Source organism: Grammomys surdaster, unplaced genomic scaffold (genome assembly GCF_004785775.1).
Source record: "Grammomys surdaster isolate TR1022 unplaced genomic scaffold, NIH_TR_1.0 125548, whole genome shotgun sequence".
In the NCBI taxonomy this organism is placed as follows: domain Eukaryota; kingdom Metazoa; phylum Chordata; class Mammalia; order Rodentia; family Muridae; genus Grammomys; species Grammomys surdaster.
Window position 1 is genome coordinate 1,097,657 of NW_021620397.1, and position 20,963 is coordinate 1,118,619.

Below are 20,963 nucleotides of genomic sequence, written 5' to 3' on the forward strand. Positions count from 1 at the left end.
ATGTCACTGAGAGAATAAAGTGAGAAGACTGCAGAGAGTGGAATTCTGGGAAATACCAGTGTCCAAGATATAGAAAAAAAGAACATTAATGATGTTCAGACCTGCGGGATTGGACACATATAAAATTAGGTTGAGAACCATTTGCACTCTGTCCTTCACCTGAGACAGATATTTCAGAATGACATCAGACAGTTTTTTCTGTTATAGAATGCTTGCTCATTGTTAAGTAGATAAAAGTTCAGGGACCTAGTGGCAGCTGCCGGTTGCAGGGGGAGAGGTGCTATTTTTTTCCAGTGGTGCATCTACTGGAAAGTAGCCCATGCTTCAGGAATAATCTCTTATCCATGCTCATGCAAACAATCTTAAATCAAGTGACACACATGCCCATGTACACACACGCACAGACAAGCACTCATGCATGCACACACATGCCCATGTACACACACGCACAGACAAGCACACATGCATGCACACAGATGCCCATGTGCACACATGCACACAAATATGCACACTTGCACAAACAAGCACACATGCATGCACACACATGCACATGTGCACATACGCACACGATATGAAAGTTAGAAGGAACTTCTTGGGAAGGAGCTGAGGGAGGAGGAATGAGAGAATGAGGCAGTAAGGAGGATGGAAATTATTAAAACCTACTATACACATATGTGAAATGGACAAAATAAACTAATCAAAATAAAATATTTGCAAAGGGAATCAGGAGAACAGGTAGACTTCCCATTTTTCAATGTGAAGAGTGAACATCAAGAAAAAAAGAACCTCACTGATTATTATGTTTGGACGTCAACGAAGACTAAGAGAGTGATAACCAGTAGAGTCCTTATTTTCCGACATCAGTTAAAAGCATATGTTTTTACTCTCAGCTCTGGAGAGGCAGAGACAGGCAGATCTCTGTGGGTTTGAGGCCAGCCTGGTGTACATAGTGAGTTTCAGGCCAGCCAGAGCTACCCAGTGAGACCCTGTCTCAAAGAAAAGACAAAACAAAACAAAACAAAAATTCAAGTTGAATTCAATTTTACAAAAATGTCAAAGATGAAAGAAAATTATTTTCAGTAAGTTGTGCCAAAGTTATCTATAATAAACCCACAACGTTGTGTTAGAATTTGTGTTAGTGGTCCAGTTATTAGATCATTTCAGAAAATACAGCTCCCACTTAAGAGGTCATCTCAGGAACTTTGGAAAATTCCACCAGACCCCTCCCCTCCCAGAAGAGAAAGGGCGTAGGACACTTAGGCACCCCTCCCCTCTGGAAGGGAGAGGTTAATTGACCCCTCCCCTCCTGGAAGAGAAAGGGCGTAGGACACTTAGGCACCCCTCCCCTCTGGAAGGGAGAGGTTAATTGACCCCTCCCCTCCCGGAAGAGAAAGGTCATAGAACACTTAGGTACCCCTCCCCTCTGGAAGGGAGAGGTTAATTAACATTCCTCAGACCACAGGGTGTGGGGACCTGCAGGTGAGGAAGGCCCAGAGCGTGTAGACACATTCCACAGGATGGACCTCTGGCCACCCACAGACAAGGGAAGTCCCTGCCCCCTCATTCCCTAAAAACCAATCAGTTTAAAAGTCACACTGTTCTGCCAATCATATTGCGCTTAGTTGTTGTTTCTCTAGAAACTGTATAAAAGCTCACTGAATGAGCTGCGTGGGGCCACCGCCTCTCCTTCCGGTGCATGATGACCCCAACGCGTTGGAACAATAAATTCCTCTTGCTTTTTGCATCGATTCTCGGTTCTGCGTGATTCACTCAGGGGGTCCCCGGTACGCTAAGGCTCACCAGAGTCTTATACCACCTCAAAGAAAATAAGACCTACTCTGTTCTTTAGCCAAATATGAATGACCAAGACCCAGCGACATAAATTCAGGTTGCCCCCCAAACACCATCATCCAACACAGTAGCATTTTCATAAAGTTTTTATAATAAAGAAAAGAAACTCTTAAATCAAGGCATTTTACAAATGCATTTGTGCAGTGGTTCTCAGTCTTCTTAAGGCTGTGTCCGTTTAACACAGTTCCTCATGTGCTGACCCCCAACCATAAAATTATCCTTATTGCTACCTTATAACTATAATCTTGCTACTATTATGAACAGTAATGTAAATATCTGATGGTCTTAGGCCACCCCTGTGAAAGGATCCTTCCACTCAGAGGTTGAGAACATCAGGTTACAACAAAATTGGAAAGTCTCTGTCATGGATCTCAGGGACTGTCTGATATCGACCGCCTTTGGGTCATTGGAGTTAGGAATCTGATGGCACCTTTCCAAAAAGATCACAAGGATGTTAGGTCACACACAGAGACGACAGCAAATGGATACTTGGGGCAAAACATAATCAAGATAATTAAATTCTAGACTTGTAACATTCCAGTTTCCCATAATCAAGACATTCCAATCAGTCCGTTTTACAGAGTCTTTAACACAGATGCAGCTTCCTCCTCTTTCAACTTCAATCCACACAGGCTGGCTGTGCCCATCAGAACAATAACCTGAAATTATTTTTGCTTCCTGCTGATTTCACAACAGAGAAATGTCTTGGGTAAACATAGAGTAACCTGGATCATTGAAAAAGCTCATGTTAGCTGTTGCCTTACATCTATTTGGCACTTCTGATCTAATAAACCGGTTCCTTACTTGAGCCTCAATTACCTAGTACGTTCCAGGTATCAGCCTAGGAGGTGGGGGTGGGAGGGGAGCCGGGAGATAACAGAAAGAAAGCAAAATAAAAACATAAAAGGGAACTGTCAGTGAGGAAAAACAATTGGTAGAAGGGGGGGGGGGGGGGGGGGCAAGGAGGGGAGCAGGAGGAGTCTTGTAACAGATAAGAAAAATAAGGGACTACTCCGCAGTTAAATAAAGCCAAAGGCGATTTGTACAACTCCGCGGAAAGATTGTCATTTAGGTCCCCAGGCCGAGGAGGTAGGAGCAAGACGCTGATTTCTGTTATAGATCGGGACTGGGAGTGGGGCTCAAGGACGCAGAAGTGAGAGACAAGACAAATTCATTATCTTAAAAAAAAGCAAATATTTATAGCAGAAGCGAATGAAACACAAACACACGAAGGGAGGATACCGGATCACCCGCAGGTTACCAGCCAGCTAAAAGCAATCAGGACGCGCCTGCGCAGACGTGTGGGCCACCTGCGTGGACGGCGGGGGCGGGGCCCGCACTGCCGGGCGGGAGCGTGTCCCGGCTTCTCGCTCAGCCCCGCCCCTCCCAGCGACTCGCCTCCGGATTGGCCCGGGCGGGGGCGGGGCCCGGAGCCCGGAAGTGCGGCTGACGTGTCCGGGCCGCGCTCGGAATTGTGGGCGACTCGGCTAATGGCGTCGGCGAGTCTGGGCACCCGGGGCGGGCATCGCTGAAGCTTGTGGCCAGCTCGGCTGGTGACGCCCGCCGTGGCCGGGCCCCGCGGTAGCTGGTGGGACCTGCCCGCCTGGTGGACTCCTGGGTCGGCGCCGGTGGAGCCTGGTGGGGCTGCACGGCTGCGGGCAGGTCTCGGCGAGCAGCCGGCGGCGGTGCGGGGCGGCCGCGGGGGAGCTCGGGCACGCCTCGGGGGACGCAGCCCAGCTCCGGCCGTGTGCCCGCCGAGCCCTGGGCTCCGGCTGCGGAAGGCTGAGTTGCCGCCGGCTCGCCGCCGGCCGTGCAAGCAGCTGACAGTGCCTGCTTGGTAGTGCCGGTCCCAGATCGGCGGGGACCTGGGGGGACCATGTCCTGCACCAACAGCCCCGAGGCTGTGAAGAAACTGCTGGAGAATATGCAGAGCGACCTGCGGGCCTTGTCACTGGAATGCAAGAAGAAGTTCCCACCTGTCAAGGAGGTATGCCTCAGACGACGTCAGGGGGGATCGGGGGAACGTCGCGAGCGCTCCCTGGTCCTGATGGACCGGCTCCTCGATTCCCCAACCCTATACTAATTTTCATTCCGCCGATCTTTAAGTCGGTGATTGTTCCACAAAGGCTGTTTGTAGAGTTCCTTGGAGGGTTCCGAGGAGATTTGATTTCTTCCCTTCTCTTGTCATGTTTATTTCGGAATGAAGTTCCTTGAGTGAGCCGATTTAGTGACTCGGAGTCAGGTAGTATTGCTCCTAAAAATGAATATCCACCTCTGTAGTGGAATCTGTACTCCACACATACGTGTGCGTAATGTATGGATATCACTCGCTTGGAAACATTTCCTTCCTGCCTGTGCTTTTTCAGCCTAACTCTCAGTCTCATCGTCGCGATAAAACTAGAGCACCTAAATTACAGGAACTGGTCAAGGCCTATGATAACTATCTTAAACCCTCTCCAAACAGTATTCTAGTAGGATGTTTCGCAAAACGAATGCACCTGAGTATAGCCGCTTGGGTACATACGTTTGTTTTTTTCAGCTGTAAAATGGGTTAAAATGTGGTACCAGTATAGGAGGCTAGGTGTGGTGACCAAACTTTTAGCCTCAGTACTCAGATGCAAGCGGATGTCAGAGAGTTAGTGGACACCAGGACAACCAGGGCTATATAAAGAGACCTTGTTTCAAAAACCGATAATGATGATAATGGTGGTGGTGGTGGTGGTGGTGGTGGCAGTGGCTCACAGGAAAAGTATCAGGAATCTGGATATATGCTAATAAAAATTTCCAGATACTGAGTTGAACATTTTATTTTAATCACTAATATCTGACTTTTTTTCCTCTTAAGATTTCATGTTTTGTTGAAATATTTTAAAAACTACTCTTTAGCGTTTTAAAAATAATGTAGTTAAGGGGGCAGGCTCGGCAGTTAAGAGCACTTGTTGCTTTTCCAGAAGTCACTTGTTCAATTCCAAGTACCTACATGGTGGGTCAAAACCTTGTATAATAACAGTTTCAAAAGATCAGGCCCCCTTTTTCTAGCCTCTGAAGACACCAGGCACACATGTGGTGTACAGGCATACATACAAGCAAAACACCCATACAAATAAAAGTGAATAAATCTATATATTTTTTTAAAATAATGTAGTTCAAAGATATGTAAAAACAGTTATTTAATTTTATTTCCTAGTTAATATAGTTTAGTATACTTGCAATTTAACATACTATTTGCTATTAAAAGTTACAAGGTGAGTTCATAGTTTTCCACTTACAACTATTTTTAGGCTTACTGTAAAAAGTTTTCTATTCAGAACTCGACTAGTGAAGTTTAGAATGTAGACGTCTCCGGAATCTTGAAGTTTTCTGTGAGCACCTTGCTTCCACCTGTTTCCAGCGAACTCCAGTTTCCTTAATGAGCATCTATCCAGGATACAGTCCATAGGTATCACTTTGAGGAAGATACTACGTTTTGTTTCAGAGAACTACTAATTTGCTTTGGCATTGTTTTTCTTTGTTGTCTATTATCTGTCTGTTGAAAGTTATAGCAGATAATTTTAAAGACTTAAGAGTGTTTTACCGGGTACGGTAGGTCACACCTGTAATTCAAGCTCCCAGAATGATGAGGCAACAGGGCGGATATGAGTTTGAAGCCAGCCTAGGGCTACAGAGTGGGCTCCTGTTGGAATAGCCCCACTTCTGCACATAAGTGCTTGTTTCTCTCTCTCTCTCTCTCTCTCTCTCTCACACACACACACACACACACACTACAAAGACAGAGAGGTAATTTTTACTGTAAAAAGTCATTCAGAAAACATCAAATCCTACTGTAGTTTCAGCAATAATTTATAGACCTGTTCCCAGTCCCAGTAAATCACATGAAGAGCCGTGGCTCCTCTGTGCTTTAACCTTAGAATTTAATAATTACCTCCTGTGGTATTTTTATTGGGAAAAAACACTCTTCCAACAAATAACTTACAAAGTTCTAGAACTCACTCCATTCCTAATCCAGGAACTCTCACTAAAGCGCCTTAGTTTCTACTAGGTCCCTGCCCAGATAGCTACTTAGTAATTGCTTCCAGTCTTTGCAGTGATGTTTCTAATCCATGCTCTTGTATATGGTGCATGTTCCATAAGGATTTGCTGAATGAATGAGTCTTACTGGGGCTGGACAGATGGCCCAGTGGTTAAGAGCACTGCCCTGGGTTGATTCCCAGCGCCCATATGGTGCTCTAAACTCTGTAACTCGAATCATAGAGGACCGGATGCCTTTGTCTGGCCTTCACTGGCACCAGGCACATGAGATCCACATACAGGCAGACCCACACTGTCACACCTGGTGATAAGCACCTTCACTACAGAGCCATCCTGCAGACCCCGGGTCTCTTTCTTGATATCACAGACTCAGTAAGCATAGATAGCAAGTAGTGGTTCCAGGCAGTGTACTTTCAAGCTTTCTGTTATTATTTGGCACCTTGGCAGAGTTTTCGCCTAAATCAGATGTTCCCCATGACAGAGCTTTGGTTCTATGTTAATTGGTGGCTGCTGAAGACCTGGTGACAGAATGCCTTCTATTGCCACAGCAGGGTTCTCTTTCTCTGTTGGTTCTTTTCTTAGGGATCTGAGGCTAAGGTTCTGGGCTCTGTGTGTGGATTCAGACCTCATTTTCAGGACAGTGAAGAGTAAAGGCTGGATAATCTAGCTGTGCTTAGTTGAAAGCTGTTTTAGTGTAGAAGTTTATAATGTAGTACTGTTACTTCCCCCTTGATGGGTGGTCGTTCGCTCATGAGTACAGTAGAATAAATTCTTGTTTTACATATTGAAATCATAAGAATAGAGACAAATACATAAGTATTTGCATCGTATCGACTACTTCATGGCACTGTGCTTTGATGATATAGAAATAAAAGACACTGTCTATGACTTCAGATCATCTTGACTCTGTTTCTCTCTGTTCTCCAAGGTGGCTTACTTCTAACAAGTGCAAAGCAGGTTTGTACTGTCAGTCTAGGCCAGCTGATTAACCTCTTAAGAGTAAAACATGGCAGAAAAACTTAACAAAAATAGAAACTACCTTTATTTAAATGAGGTTAACGTGACGGAATAAAATATAACCTTTACAACAGTGTAGGAAACTTTGCATCTTTTACCATACTACTTTAAATATTTTATAGCTAGGCACACCTAGAACCTACCGAATAGAAGGCTGAGGCAAAAGGATCTCAAGTTCCATACCAGACTGAGCTGCATGAAAAGACTCTATCTCAGAAGAGAAAGAAGCCAGGCGTGGTACCACCCACAGCACTTGGGAGGCAGAGTAGTCAGGTCTCTGAGTTTGAGGCCAGCATGATTTACATATCAAGACACTGTCTCAAAGAAGAAGAGAATGAACTAGATCAGTACTTCATTTTACACATGAGGAGGTTCAGAGGGGTCAGTAAGATGGTAAAGCTAGAACATGGAGGGACTGGATGTGACTCCCTGTGTACGCGGCTGTAAGTCTCCTCTTCCTCCCGTAACAGCATCCTGCAGATGTCCCCCTGTTACCTTTGTCTGGTTACATCAGTACTTAGGGCTGTTGACTGTTCCTTCCCCCTTGAAGCTTTCTCATTTTGAGTTTTGTAGCACACTGTGTCTCCTCTCTCAGGGGTCGTGTTGTTTATGTGTGAGCGTGTCCCAGTTTGTCTCCAGTGCTTTCCTCATACTCTTCCCTGCACGCTGCTGCTCCCCTTGCTTTTGGTCTTAGCATGATGCCAGTGGTTATCTGTGTCCTCCACCCTGGTTTCCATCAGCCTGTGTAACACCTACCAGAATATCTCCCACATAGTTCAGATAGACTTCTTGTCATTAAACCGCCCTCTGCGAACAGCCCTACCTTTGCCTTGTATGGCTGTCTTTGCTTTCCTGCTGCTTCCTGTCCTTACTAGCTTTCTTTTTCTTCCCAGTTTTCTCATGTACTACCCTACACCGGATTTTAACATTATGCCTGACTTTTGATGTGTATCAAGTAAATTAAATTAGCACTCTTGGCTGCTACCATGCGATTATTAAATTCCTTAGGAAAGCACTCATACCTGCTTGATCCCTGACCTCTCTGGTGTCTTCATCCTCACACACTTTATTTAGGCAGCAATCACATGTCAGTCTTCAACATGTCCCTGCTTCCACCTTCCATGCCTCGGATCCTCAAGTTCCCTTTACTAGTTTACCATTGGCTCCCTCCTCCCCAAAATTAGAATCCTGTCTTGTAGTAACTCCACTCTGAGTTCTTCCCAGCCCGTTCATCATGAAGTGAGTCCAGGTGCTTTTACTCCCCCTTTGTCCATCCCTCCTTCCCTCCCTCCATCCGTCCATCCATCCATCCATCCCTCCCTCAATCCATCCATCCATCCATCCATCCATCCATCCATCCATCCATCCGTGAGATAATCTGTGAACACTTAAACCATGTGCCAACTGCATGCTGGCTGCTGAGTAAAAGCTCCTGCCCAGGCTCCCATGCTTGTCTGTCTAGTGTGCTCTCCTCTGCTAAAACCAAACCAACCCAACCCAACTGAAAAAAAAACCTTTCTCTTAAGCTGACTGTGTAAGCTGTTTTCTTTAACTCCTCTTACATTTTACCTTCTGTGTTGTACTTTTAAGTTTTTCCTGCTCTTTTGTAAGTAAGTCCTAAAGGATGGCTATTGCACCTCATCTATCTTCCTAGCCACTGTAGCATAGAACTGTATACCCGAGACTTGTGAACTAGATCCTTTATTGAAGTTTAAAGTTTAAAGAGAAGGCTAGGAGAGAGAAAGGCATAAAGTATGGATATTAGCCATATATGTGCACCCTGCATGCCAGTCTTCCATTTTAGTTACTAAAGAAAGTTTATTTCTTGGAAACCATGAGTTTGGAATAAAATGTCATATGTGATCATTGAAACTATGATTGTAGGATAATTGAGTGTTACAGAATATTTCATTGGTTTCACGTGTAATTGTTTTCTGAGCATATTGTCCTTTGAGGGGTATTCTGTATCATTCTAGCACTCTCAAGTGTGTATTTGACTTTAGAGCTTCGCATTTACCTGACATGTAAAAAGTCTTCCTGGCAATCCCCATACTTCCTTTGTGTCTCACGAACACATTATATTATCTAAGTTGAAAGTAAGTTAAATTTCACATTTTTTCTTTAATCTCCATTTCACTGCTGTGCTCCATGAATAATTAGGAATTTTGAAAAATTTGTTTTAACTTTAGATTATTTTTCTCATGAGATGCAAAAGATCTATTTGTTAAAAGCAGAAGCATGAGTTTTTATGAAAGGAAGCAACATTTAAAACCAGTTGTTCATTTTTGTTTTTAAAATAGTCTCATGTACCCCAGGCTAGCCTCAAACTTACTATGTAGGTGAAGCTGGTCTTGAACTCCTGAACCTCCTGCTTCCCTCATCCACCTGTTGGGATGCTAGACATGTGCCTCCATTCCTAATTTATAAACATTAAAGGAAAGTAATATGTAGTAGTTCTAGTAATGGGTATGTCCATTCCTTCTTTAGCATACATTATTTTCCTGCCTTCATTGGTAATCTACATTCTTCACCCAGAACCCTCTAGATCTAGATGAACTAATTTAACTCTATCTACTGAGTGCTTTGTTGGCTTACTCTAGTCTGGATACTCTCCACCTTGGGGCTGGAGAGGTGACTCATTGGTTAAGAGTACTTGTTGCTCCTATAGAGAACTCAGATTTGGTTTCCAGCACCCACATGGGAGTTCCCACCCACGCATAAGTCCAGTTCCAGAGGATCCAGCACCCTCTGCTGTAGGTATTGAGCATGCACACGGTGCATATATATACATGCAGGCAAGACACTCATCATAGTTAAAGAGAAATTCCACCCCTCTCCTCCTTCACATCATAAAGCATACTCCTCGTTAAAAATAAATAAATAAGGCTTCCAGGTTACAGTCTACGGAAAGACTCGGCTCTCTCTCTAGTTAGTGTGTAGGAGTGCTGGGGTGTTGAGTAAGTGCAGCTATTTTGTTGCCAAGATTGAAGGCAGCTTGAGGATGAACCTATCGTGTTCCTCTATCATAGATCAGAACCGAGACGAGAGTGACAGAGAAATAAACCATAGATCTGATTTGTGAATCTGTGGTCAGAGTTCTTGGGATTTTTTCTTTTCGTGGGGCACCTCTCTTTTAAGTGAGTTTGGATTTTCATACCATGCTAACTTCTCATTTAGAAACCTTATTATGTCGCTGCTTATTTAAAAGGAGGTGTGACAAGCTCTAATACTGTAAGGGCTTATGATGAACGGGTGGCGCGTTTCCAGAGAAAGGTCTGGACAGTACTGAAGGGGAAGAGCCTTTAGTGATGTGTGAGTTGGATGTGGATAGCTGTCCCGTAGAAAGTGTGTCGCTGATGACGCTAAACCCGTGCACACATGGAAAGAATTACACTGCAGCTCTGAAGGGTCCCTGTATTGTTGGCAGTGCACGACCTCAGCGGAGCATTGCACATGTGAGATTTGGGCTTCGCATTTGTGACTGTGTAAATGTTGTAATTTTAAGAAGTATAGAGTTTCTTCTCTGTTTCCTGTTCTTTGTTTTGTTTGCTTGCTTCCCTACTTTAGTGCTTCCTGCAGAATAGGAAGTACTCTGTGACTAAATCACACCTCCAACCCAAAGAGGGTGTTCTTTGCTGTGTCTATATACACTTAGTTTGTCAGGGATGCAGCAGTTCTAGTGAATTTTTCCTTTTAGAAGATTTCCCTACACTGCTTTGTTTTTTTGTTTTTTGGTTTTTGGTTTTTCAAGACAGGGTTTCTCTGTGTAGCCCTGGCTGTCCTGGAACTCACTCTGTAGACCAGGCTGGCCTTGAACTCAGAAATCTGCCTGCCTCTGCCTCCCAAGTGCTGGATCAAAGGCGTGCACCACCACCGCCCGGCGCACTGCTTAGTTTTGAGAAGCACTTCATTTGTCTGTTTGCTCATTCGTTTGTTTGCAGTGTTATGTATTGAACCCAAGAACATGGATGCGAGGCAGTACACTGCCAGCCACCTACACCCCCGCCCACTATTCGGAGATACGCTAATAAGGTGGATGCGAGCGGCCCATTGACAGTGAAGGCATTGAATATGGAGGACATGATAGAGAAAGAAATTAAATTTGAACTGAAGTGTGGAAGTAAGAGGAAAAACTCCAAGATGTCGTAATGAAACAGACTTTGTGATTATGATCTATGTTTGTGGATGAAGAAGCTCACATGCATGGTCAGAGGCCAGATGGGTAATGCTACTGTTCAGAAATAAGCGAGGATTTGAGCAAGATGAAACACGGTTTACTGGCTAAGGAGGTGGCTGTTCAGAGTAGAGGAAGATGGCGGCTTATTTATTTATTGTCTTGAGCTTAAGTATAAACACTTAAGTTGATTAAGTCCTGCTGTTTAGGATATGGGTCAAGAACAGAGATATAATTTAGGGTTCTTAAGCATTTTGAGAATAATTAAAATCATAAAATTATTGGGATTGGTCAGGAAGAGTTTTTGGAGTCAGAATGATGTCAAGGCTCTTCTGGGTAGTTCTGGGAAGGAATCGGAGAAGTCCAGTGACTGAGAGAGACTCATGTCAAGCACAAGGAATGCAGCAGAGTGTGGAAGACTTCCTCTCTCTCCCATCTCTCAGTGCCCTCAGAAACATACCCGCATCATCCATTCAGTGCCCTCAGAAACATACCCGCATCATCCATTCAGTGCCCTCAGAAACATACCCGCATCATCCATTCAGGGCTTCCGAACTGGCAGCTTTTCCCTGACTCTTAGTGAACTCAGGAGAAAAATTAACTCTGTTTACAGTTGATTTATACAGTGAGTGATATAGGAAAAACTTTAAAGTTTTATTAAAATTATAAAAGATGTGTTTACTTTTATATGTGTGGGTGTTTTGCCTACATGTTTGTCTGTGCACCATGTGTATGTATTTCCATGGAGACCAGAAGAGGCTGTTAAATCCCCTGAAGCTGAAGTTACGGGTTTTGGTGAACCCAGGTCCTCTGCAAGAGTAGCCAGTGCTCTTAACTGCTGAGTTGAGCTGTTTCAGCAGTCCTAGTTTTTGTTGTTTTGTTTTGTGCTGGTGTTTCTCTTACAGCCTAACCTGGCTCAGCAGGGTGTCCATCCTGCCTCCTTCTTCCTGCTTAGGGAGAGTAAGATTAGCCTCCATACCCAGTTCACACCTCTAAGCCTTTGTGCACAGATACTTGGTTCTTAAATGCTTTAACCTCCCCTCTATCCCACCACCCACCAGAGGGAGTGGGAAAGATAAGCTATGGGGGAAGTGGACCTGTTTAGAAAGGTTCTTTGGAGCAACTCCCATCTGTGTTGTCTGGAAATCAGCAGTTCAGTTCACAGGTCAGCAGCAGCAGCTCTATCCATTTGCAGACACGTCACAGATACATCAGCAGTCCAGTTCTGTAGAGTCAGGTTAGCAACAGTGGTGACACGACACAGCAGAGACAGCCAGGCCTCAGCCTCGGTTCAAGTCAGCAGCAGGGACCAGGAGGGACACCAGAAGTTCTTGGCTGTGCCTCTGTCAGGGAAGTGAAGATCAGCGAAGACGTGAGACCCACAAGCATTGCACAGCTAGCTGTACCAGCAAGCCAAGCTCTGTCTCTGTCGCTCCGTGGAGTCCTATTTATACCCTCCAAATATGTGTCCTCTACGTGTCCTGCTTCAGCACAGTTCTTGCCTCTGCACTGTATCCAGTCAGCCCAGTTCATGGAAGAACTACAGTACACCGAAGTTTTTTGGTGCCCTTCTCTCTATGGCTTCCTGACAAAAGTAACTTAACCACACAGTGCAAGGGAAACTAATACATGTGTGTTGTTAGCATAGAATCCTTCATCACGTGTCCTTTCACGTGCTTGCTTTAGCAGAACATCTTCTCTCCTGTGTCTGCTTCAGCATAATTGTTCCTTCACAAGTCTGCCTGAGCCTTTCACACCTGTGCCTACTTTAACGAACCGTTCCTTCATGTGTTTGTCCCAGCAAAACACCATCCAACCAACTTTCCAAAGATCCCTTAAATTTCTACTTCACTAGGCTATGTAGGCTATGCTAGCATTACTATGGCATGAATAAGACTACAGTTGGGGTTGGGGGACTTTGATATATGTATTTTAAAAATAAACGTGTTTAGTAAAATTTTCTAGCAACACAAGTTATAAACAATGGGGAATGATGCGGTAGGTCCTAACGTCTAAGGCAGCAAATAGTCTGCGGTGATTGCTTACATTTAGAGATAACGTGACTCTCCCTTTGCCTGTGTGTGCATGTGTGTGTGCATGTGCACTTGTGACTTGCCATTAGACTGCAGCACCCACATTGGGTGGCTCACAAGACTTAGAACTCCAGTTCCCTGACCCAGGGCTCCCTCTGGCCTCTATGATTCCCCACAAACACCTACAGATAAATAAAATAAACCTTTAAAATACAGAAAAGAAAACATAGAATTGGCTCGTTAGTTTGTGACAGTAATCTCACTTGATTTTGAGGCTTTGCAGTGAACAGTAGAGAGAGGGGAGGTGTGTGCAAAGAGAAGGGTCTTGTTCTTCTCATTGGGCTTCTGTGTGTTGTTGTGTTTTCTGAATATATAATTCTGTGCAGTGTTGAGGCATTCCAGGTGTGCCTTGAAGCACAGGATGCATCAGGCAAAGTGCAGTTTGCATGTGAGTAACCCAGATGACGGGCTTCTGTTGTGTTGTGTGTGTGCCACTACTGGGTCTCTCGTGTTTGCAAAATAAACATGGTAGTGACGCTGTGCTTTTAATTTTGTGTTTTTTTCTCACACATAATTCCTGTTTATAGTAAGTTTTATTCTCTATTTTTGTTCCTACAGGCTGCTGAATCGGGAATAATAAAAGTTAAAACAATAGCTGCAAGAAACACTGAAATTTTGGCAGGTAATTTTTTTTGCATATGAATTCAATTAGTAGTGAAGATTTTGCTAGTAGTTAAATAGACTCTTAAAGCCATCAGTTTTTTTGAGCATCTACTTCCTGCAGCCGAGTATGTTATTTACGATATAGAACATGTGACTGTCCCTAAATTGTGCACTGATTGTATTTCCCAGAGGTGAAAGCTATAAAATTCCTTGAAATGAGAGCCCTTAAAGCAACCAGTTCCTTCCAGTCAAGGATTTTCTTACTCATCTTTGCTTTCTCCTCCTCCACTACTACTAAGCTGACACACTTTACCCATGGAGAGTATTCACTTGACTGTCTTCACTGTGTTGATTGACAAGCTCGTTGTTAGCACGTCTTTCGTGTCACATGGACAGTTTGTGAAGTGATACTGGACGTGTACGTACACTGACATACAGTTTGAGTTCTGGATCCAGGGCCACAGTCATGAGATGGAAAAACAAGAAAACAAAGGGGTTTGTTTGCTTTGTGTGTGCGAACCTTTGTTGGACTGGGTTTTCAGGAGGGATTGCCAAGGGCTCTCTCTGACTGGCTCTTCTTCTCCATCTTGTCTTTTGTTTGTCTTCTTTGGTCCCTTCTGTGCTTGCACAGTAATGAGCATGGGTGAGCTGGGAGTTGGAAGTCTTAGAGAACAGTGTATTGTCTGTCTTCTTGGGTCAGCAGATTAAGGTACCTGCTTAAGCAGCAGGATCAGACTGAATCCGGGGTGTTTGCAGTGTGCTGCCACGGTGTTTCAGGGCTCCACGCTAGTTCCCCTCCAAGTGCTTCATGCTCAACCTCAGCTTCTGCCCTCAGACCTGCTGTATGTCAGCTCCATCAGTCTTCCAGGCCAGCAGTGCTGGAGAAAGGCAGGCTTGGCGGCACAGCTTAAATAGTACAGTCTGCAACTAAAACTTAACTTAAAAAATTAGGAGTTTCTAATTTAGAGATGCCATCCCATTACAGCAAGAGTGGATCTTCCTTAGGCTTTTCTGCTTGACTGGAAATTGGCCAATAGGTTAATTTTCCTGAGTCGTAACTTTCTCCCATAGCTTCTTCCTTGTTATTTAACGGTTTATCAAGCACACGATACTTTTATGGCACTTCGCAGCAGGGAGTGATGCTCTCTCTGTGTGTGGAGGAGGGAAAAAGCAAAGGTGTGTGTTTGGGACTGAAACAGCGGACAGGGAGGTTTTGGGAGGTGCATGTTGGGTGAACCGGCTGCTCATCCTCTGTGAGGAAGTGCATGGTTAAAGGTAACACTGGCATCAGAGCATCATTGTAAAGTGCTTACCTTTGCTGGGAGTATAGTAACACATCCTTAATTATTCTTCAGGAATACTTCTCATTGTTCCTGTAGTTGATAAAAGAATCGCTATGTATTCTGATCTTGTGTCCAGAGTGAGATTTCTAGTTAATTAAGCTTATGGAAGAACATGAGGTTTTAGAGTCATTGAGATGTCTGAGTGGCTGATGGTGCTTGCCCCAAGCTGAGGACTTCCCTTTGATGTTTGAGACCCACAGGATGAGAGGAAAGAACGGACGATTGCAGGTTGTTTTCTGACTTCCACATGTGTGCTGTGGCACAGGCACACCCCTCTGCACACAAAATTATAAATAAATAAATAAAATTTAAAAAAAAATAAATAAAATAAAATAAATAAATAAAAGTTGTTAAGGAATAAGACATTTTAATATGTAGCTGCATTGATGTCATTGTAATATAGGTAGCCATATTTCACATCACGGATCTTTACACTTTAAGCTACATATTTTCTAAGGCCATTTATTTAAGGAGATAAATCAGCATTTAAACTTGTCCTAGCATGTTTGTTTATTTATTATTTTTATTTTATTTATTTAATGTATGAATGCTCTGCTGCATTTACATCTGCAGGCCTGAAGACGGCATCGGATCCCCTTACAGATGGTTGTGAGCCACCATGTGGTTGCTGGGAATTGAACTCAGGACTTCTGGAAGAGCAGCCAGTGTTCTTAACAGCTGAGGCCTCTCTCCAGCCTTACCCTAGCATTTTTTAGTGATGTATTTATAGTAGTTGATACCTACATATATAGACTTCATTGATATCTTATCGTTTTGAAAATCAAAGGCTCTTACAAAGCTTTAAATTGGTAAATATGTAGTTTCTAAATTACCTAGTTAGTTCAGAGTACAGTTAATACTGAGAAAGATTTTAATATTTTAATTCCCTGAGAAGTTTTTATTTTTTATTTTTTTATAAACCGTGAGATTACAGGATACTAATTTGGTCCTGTAACAATTATCAAAGTTCCCAAACAATTGCGGACACTCGAGTAAGCCAGGATGTGAATTCTTAGATGTCTCTGTGTGATCAGAACCCACGGAGAGTTGCGGTGAGAGTCAGAGCCTTTGACGGGGCTCTTCAAACCTGCTTTAGTGATGGCAAGCACCACTTATAGTCAGCTGTGGACTCTCAGCTTCCAGGATCAGTCTCTGCCCTACGCCCCACTCCTTTCTCAGCACCCCGACTTACGTCTGCTTCTCTTCGTTCTCTCTGCTGTCATGAAGGCTGACATGAGTGGAAAGGCTGTGTCAGGTAACCAGCCTGACCAGAGCACACACCCCTACCTCCGCCTTCTGTACCACACCGAGAGTCAGAGATGACAACATAAAGATTTCCAGTTACAAAGCCAAATGCCTTAGTCTCACGCTTGACTGCTCTGTTACAACTGATTTATTATCCTAGATTACAAGCTACTAAAATCCGAGAAGGCACGTGTAACATAAAAGTTATATTCTGCTTTTTAATGTATATTTTTAGTAGGGAAATCTATCAAGTTGTAAATCTTTAAAAGTTCTATATCTAACTCTTAGCCCAAACCCTAGCGGTTACATTTACCATGGCTGCTTTCAACTAGTGTCAGTACGCATGTACAAGCTTAGTCATTATCTGTGTCTGTGTTAGCTTCCAATAGTTCTCCTTATCTTTTTCTGTCTCTAAGTAGCTATGAGCAAATATACTTCAGATTTTTTTTCCTGATATAAAAACCAATTTGCCTGTTTGTTTTTGTATAGTTTTATCAATATATGTACTTGTGATATCTTAAAATATTTTTATTTTTTAATTTTATGTGTATGGGTATTTTACCTGCATCTCTGTATATGTACCATGTGTGTGCCTGATGCCCAGGAAGGCCCAGGAGTAGACATTGGCTCTCCTGACACTAGAGTTCCAGGCAGTTGTGAGCCTCCGTTTGGGTACTGGCAACTGAAATAGTCCTAACTGCTGAGCCATCTCTTGAGTTGTGTACGTGTGTACCACCTGTAGGATACATGCCACATAGTCCTTGGAAGTAGAGCATTGCATGAGAATCGCAGGAGAAAGACAGATAGATGGCTGTGGTGCTTCATCTGCGGCCTCTGCTTCCTGTGCTCCTCCATCCCGTTTACTCTCCTGCTCCCTCACGGATGTCTTCCTCGCCAGAAACTTCCCTTCTAAACTGGCATGCTTTCTAAAACTAGAGCCAGCATTTTGTTCTTTGCTCTGTTGCCATTATTTATCGTATTATCGGTGAGCACGGAGCCCTTCCTCAGTGTAAGCTCAGATTATATCACAGAGCCAGCCTAATGTTATCTGGGTATACACTTGGAGTACTGTCTGATCATAAAGTCTGAGAAACGACACAGGCACTCTCTGGCCCTGTTGTCTCCCAGAAGTCATGGTTGTGTCAGACATCTTGTGAAGACCAACTTTGTCAGGATAGGTTCATGTGTCACTAGTCTAACTGATATGTCACGATTAAGTATAGCTGGAAGAAACGCAGAGCTGTTGGCAGCCAGGCGTGGGGGGATTCAGGGGCCAGGACCTGACGTCCAGCACTGCTCGGAAGAGCAGGAAGAGAATAAAGCATGTGCTGTCCTTTGGATTCCAGAAGGACTTAGTCACCATGGGAAGGAGGGAGCTGGAAGGCAGGCTGGCACACATCTTACTCTGCTGAGACTGCTCACACTTCCTGCATCTGGGGGTTCTGGTGGAATATTTAGGGTCTTGTTTTAAGAATAAGATCATGCCGTGTGCAGATAGGGATATTTTGACTTCTTTCTTTTCTCTTTCCTTCCTTCCTTCCTTCCTTCCTTCCTTCCTTCCTTCCTTCCTTCCTTCTTTTTCTTCCTTTCTTTTCTTTCTTTCTTTTATTTATTTGTTTTTTTGAGACAGGGTTTCTCTGTGTAGCCCTGGCTGTCCTGGAACTCACTCTGTAGACCAGGCTGGCCTTGAACTCAGAAATCCACCTGTTTCTGCCTCCCAAGTGCTAGGATTAAAGGCGTGTGCCACCACTGCCTGGCATCCCTTTTATTTCTTTCTCTTGGTTTATTGCTCTAAGATTTTGGGAACTGTATTGATTGGATAGGAATGGGATGGAAAGAGTGGGCATCCTGGCCTGCCTCCTTATTTAAAGGAATTGTTCTCACCCTTCCCTGTAAGCACAGTGTCATGTGTAAGATTGCCATCAACGGACGGCCTCGCTTGTGTTGAAACATGTCCTGCTCTTCACTTATTACCATGAAGGGATGTTCAACTGTCAAGGACTGTCTGTATCTATTGAGATAACCACGTGATTCTTGTCCTTACACCTACTTATGTGTTCTATTAAACTTGCTGATTGTACATGTTGAACCATCTTTGTATCTTGAATGACGTGTATTTGATTATGGTGTATGTTCTTAACACTTTCTCAAATTTGGTTTGGATTTTATTGAGAACTTTGGCTTCTCTGTTCACCAGAGAAATCAGACAAGAGTGTTTGAACTTATGTTTTTATTAAGTTCTTATCTGGTTTTATATCAGAATAATGCTAGTGTTACAGAATAAGTTTGGTAGTGTTCTTCTCTTTTCTACTTTCTGAGCTAGCATGCAGGACACGTTGGTAAAGGTTTGATAGAACATGGCCCTGACCCTGTCCAGTCTTAGGCCTTCCTTCTTCAAGACTCTTTATTACTGCCTCAATTTTGTTATCTTCTGTAAATTCACTTAAGTTGTCTATAGTCTCTTGAATTAATTTCATAAGTCATATTTCTACGCATTTATCCATTTCTTGAATATTTTCTAGTTTATTGGAAGATGTATTTTCAAAATATTCTTTTTGTTTTGTTTTGTTTTTGAGACAGGGTTTCTCTGTGTAGCCCTGGCTGTCCTGGAACTCACTCTGTAGACCAGGCTGGCCTCGAATTCAGAAATCTGCCTGTCTTTGCCTCCCAAGTGCTGGGATTAAAGGCGTGCGCCACCACTGCCTGGCTCAAAGTATTCTTGAATAATGCTCTGGATTTCATTGGTATTTATGTTCCATTTTTTTCTGTGTTTATTAGTATTTTTTTCTTTCTGTTTTTCTTTGCTTTGTTGGTTCTATATTAATTTCTCCCCTGATCTTTATTTCTTCTTATCTTCTGTTTTGGGGTTTCAGTTGTTTATCTAGGACCCTGAAGTTCATTGTTCAGGTATTTGAAATCTTTATGATGTCAAAATGTAAGAGTTCATAACTATAAGCTTCCAGTCGCAACTGCTGGCTTTGTTGTTGTGGTGCTGGTTGTTTTGTTTTCTTTTATTTTTGTGTTTGCTTTTTGCATCTCAAATAACTTGTACTATCATTTGCATTTGATTATAGGAAAATTTTGTTCCTGATTATTTTAATTACCCACTGGCCATTTGAGAGTATGTTGCTTGATCGCTAAACATTTGTAGCTTTTCTGTTATTTCTCTTGTTACTAATTTCTAATTTATTCCATTATGATTCCATAATATACAGAATTATATCAGTTCAAAAATCATATTTTAATTGCATACTTTGATATTTTTGCAATATTGTTGTGAAATTATTGTCTTCAGGTTTGAGTTAAAACTTCCATGCCCAAGAAACTCAGGGAATAAGAGAGAAAGCCTTAGGGCTCTGTTACTCTTTTCCAGTGTGATTCTCTTCTGTAAGCTGGGCTGAATTACTAATTTATGATATTCCAGTGAGGGGCTCTATAGAGAATATTGTTGGAAGTTGTAGTCTTAGTTTATCACTCCATAATGTGTACTTTGGAAGGCTGAAAGTAGATTTAAATATTCAATACCAAAATTTAAAAAACGCTCGTTTTACACTTTTATGTCACACATGTGTAAAGTACATTATGGTTACTTACTATAAACCTCTCCACCTCCCTTCAGTTCCCTTTCAGTCTTGCGTGTCTTGCAAGTGCGTGTGTGTATGTGTGTGTGTGTGTGTGTGTGTGTGTGTGTGTGTATTTTTTATTAAACTAAAATTGTCTGGGCGACAGTGAACTTGTAACTTGGTGCCCAATGAAGAATAATTATTGTCTGTCCTCGAGAATGCATCAGTGGCCAATACTTCAACAGGGAGGGGAAGGGGCCTGTGCACCCCCCCCCCCAACCTGTGCTTGACTTTTGACAAGACCAGTTTTCTGTGGGCTCTTGCAGATGCCATGGACGCTGTGTGGTCTCACCTGCACTGCCTGTGCCTCACCCAGAGACAGCATGTCACGGCCCTTCTCCCTGTACTCCGCTCGCCTTGTTTCCTCCCATCTTCTGCATAGAGAGGCTGGGCGGGAGAAAGTAGCATCTGTCTATGGCTATAGACACATCTTTAGTAGACAAGTCTTTAGAGGACAGCTCAGCATCCTGATGGATCAGCTCATCAGCAGGAGCTAAATTTACTGATAGAGCCCAAGATATATAATAAAACGATGAAATTTGTAGGTAAATGAATATGGAGGGCCACAGATGGTCAGAATACAGAGAATGAGTAACCGTGACACGCCCATCCCTAAACAGCACGTGCGTATCACACCCGTCCCCTGTGACTCCCACAGTCTGCAGTCCAGTCTCCCAGCCAAGGTACACCTATCTGGGTCAAAGTGGCGTGAGTGTTATGGGTAAAATCACTGTTCTCTGATTGGATTTGAGGCCTGCTTCATAAGAGGAAATTCATATCTGGTACTGTAAACACAGTAAGAAGGAAACAATGGCTGAGGTGGCTTTTTTTTTTTTTACTTTCTGTGGTGATTATGAATGGTTTTCTTCCAAGTTCTTCTGAAAGAATATTTTCTGACTCAGATATACATGTACGTAAATAATGAGTTCTATTTCCTTGAAAACGGAATATCAGACTCCTAAGTTTAATGTTCCCTTTACTTAAA

General features: G+C 43.2%; 1 protein-coding gene across 2 annotated transcripts in view; it reads left to right on the plus strand.

Annotated features, from left to right (window-relative positions):
* The first annotated feature begins 3,622 nt into the window (after positions 1 to 3,622).
* Positions 3,623 to 20,963, plus strand: part of Mon2 (MON2 homolog, regulator of endosome-to-Golgi trafficking) — a 77,497-nt gene continuing 60,156 nt past the window's right edge. For both annotated transcript variants that reach the window (XM_028786546.1, XM_028786547.1), the window contains exons 1-2: positions 3,623 to 3,838; positions 13,723 to 13,786. In XM_028786546.1, coding sequence (XP_028642379.1) covers positions 3,728 to 3,838; positions 13,723 to 13,786 — 175 coding nt within the window. In that variant the 5' untranslated portion in view covers positions 3,623 to 3,727. The remainder of the gene's footprint in view (positions 3,839 to 13,722; positions 13,787 to 20,963) is intronic.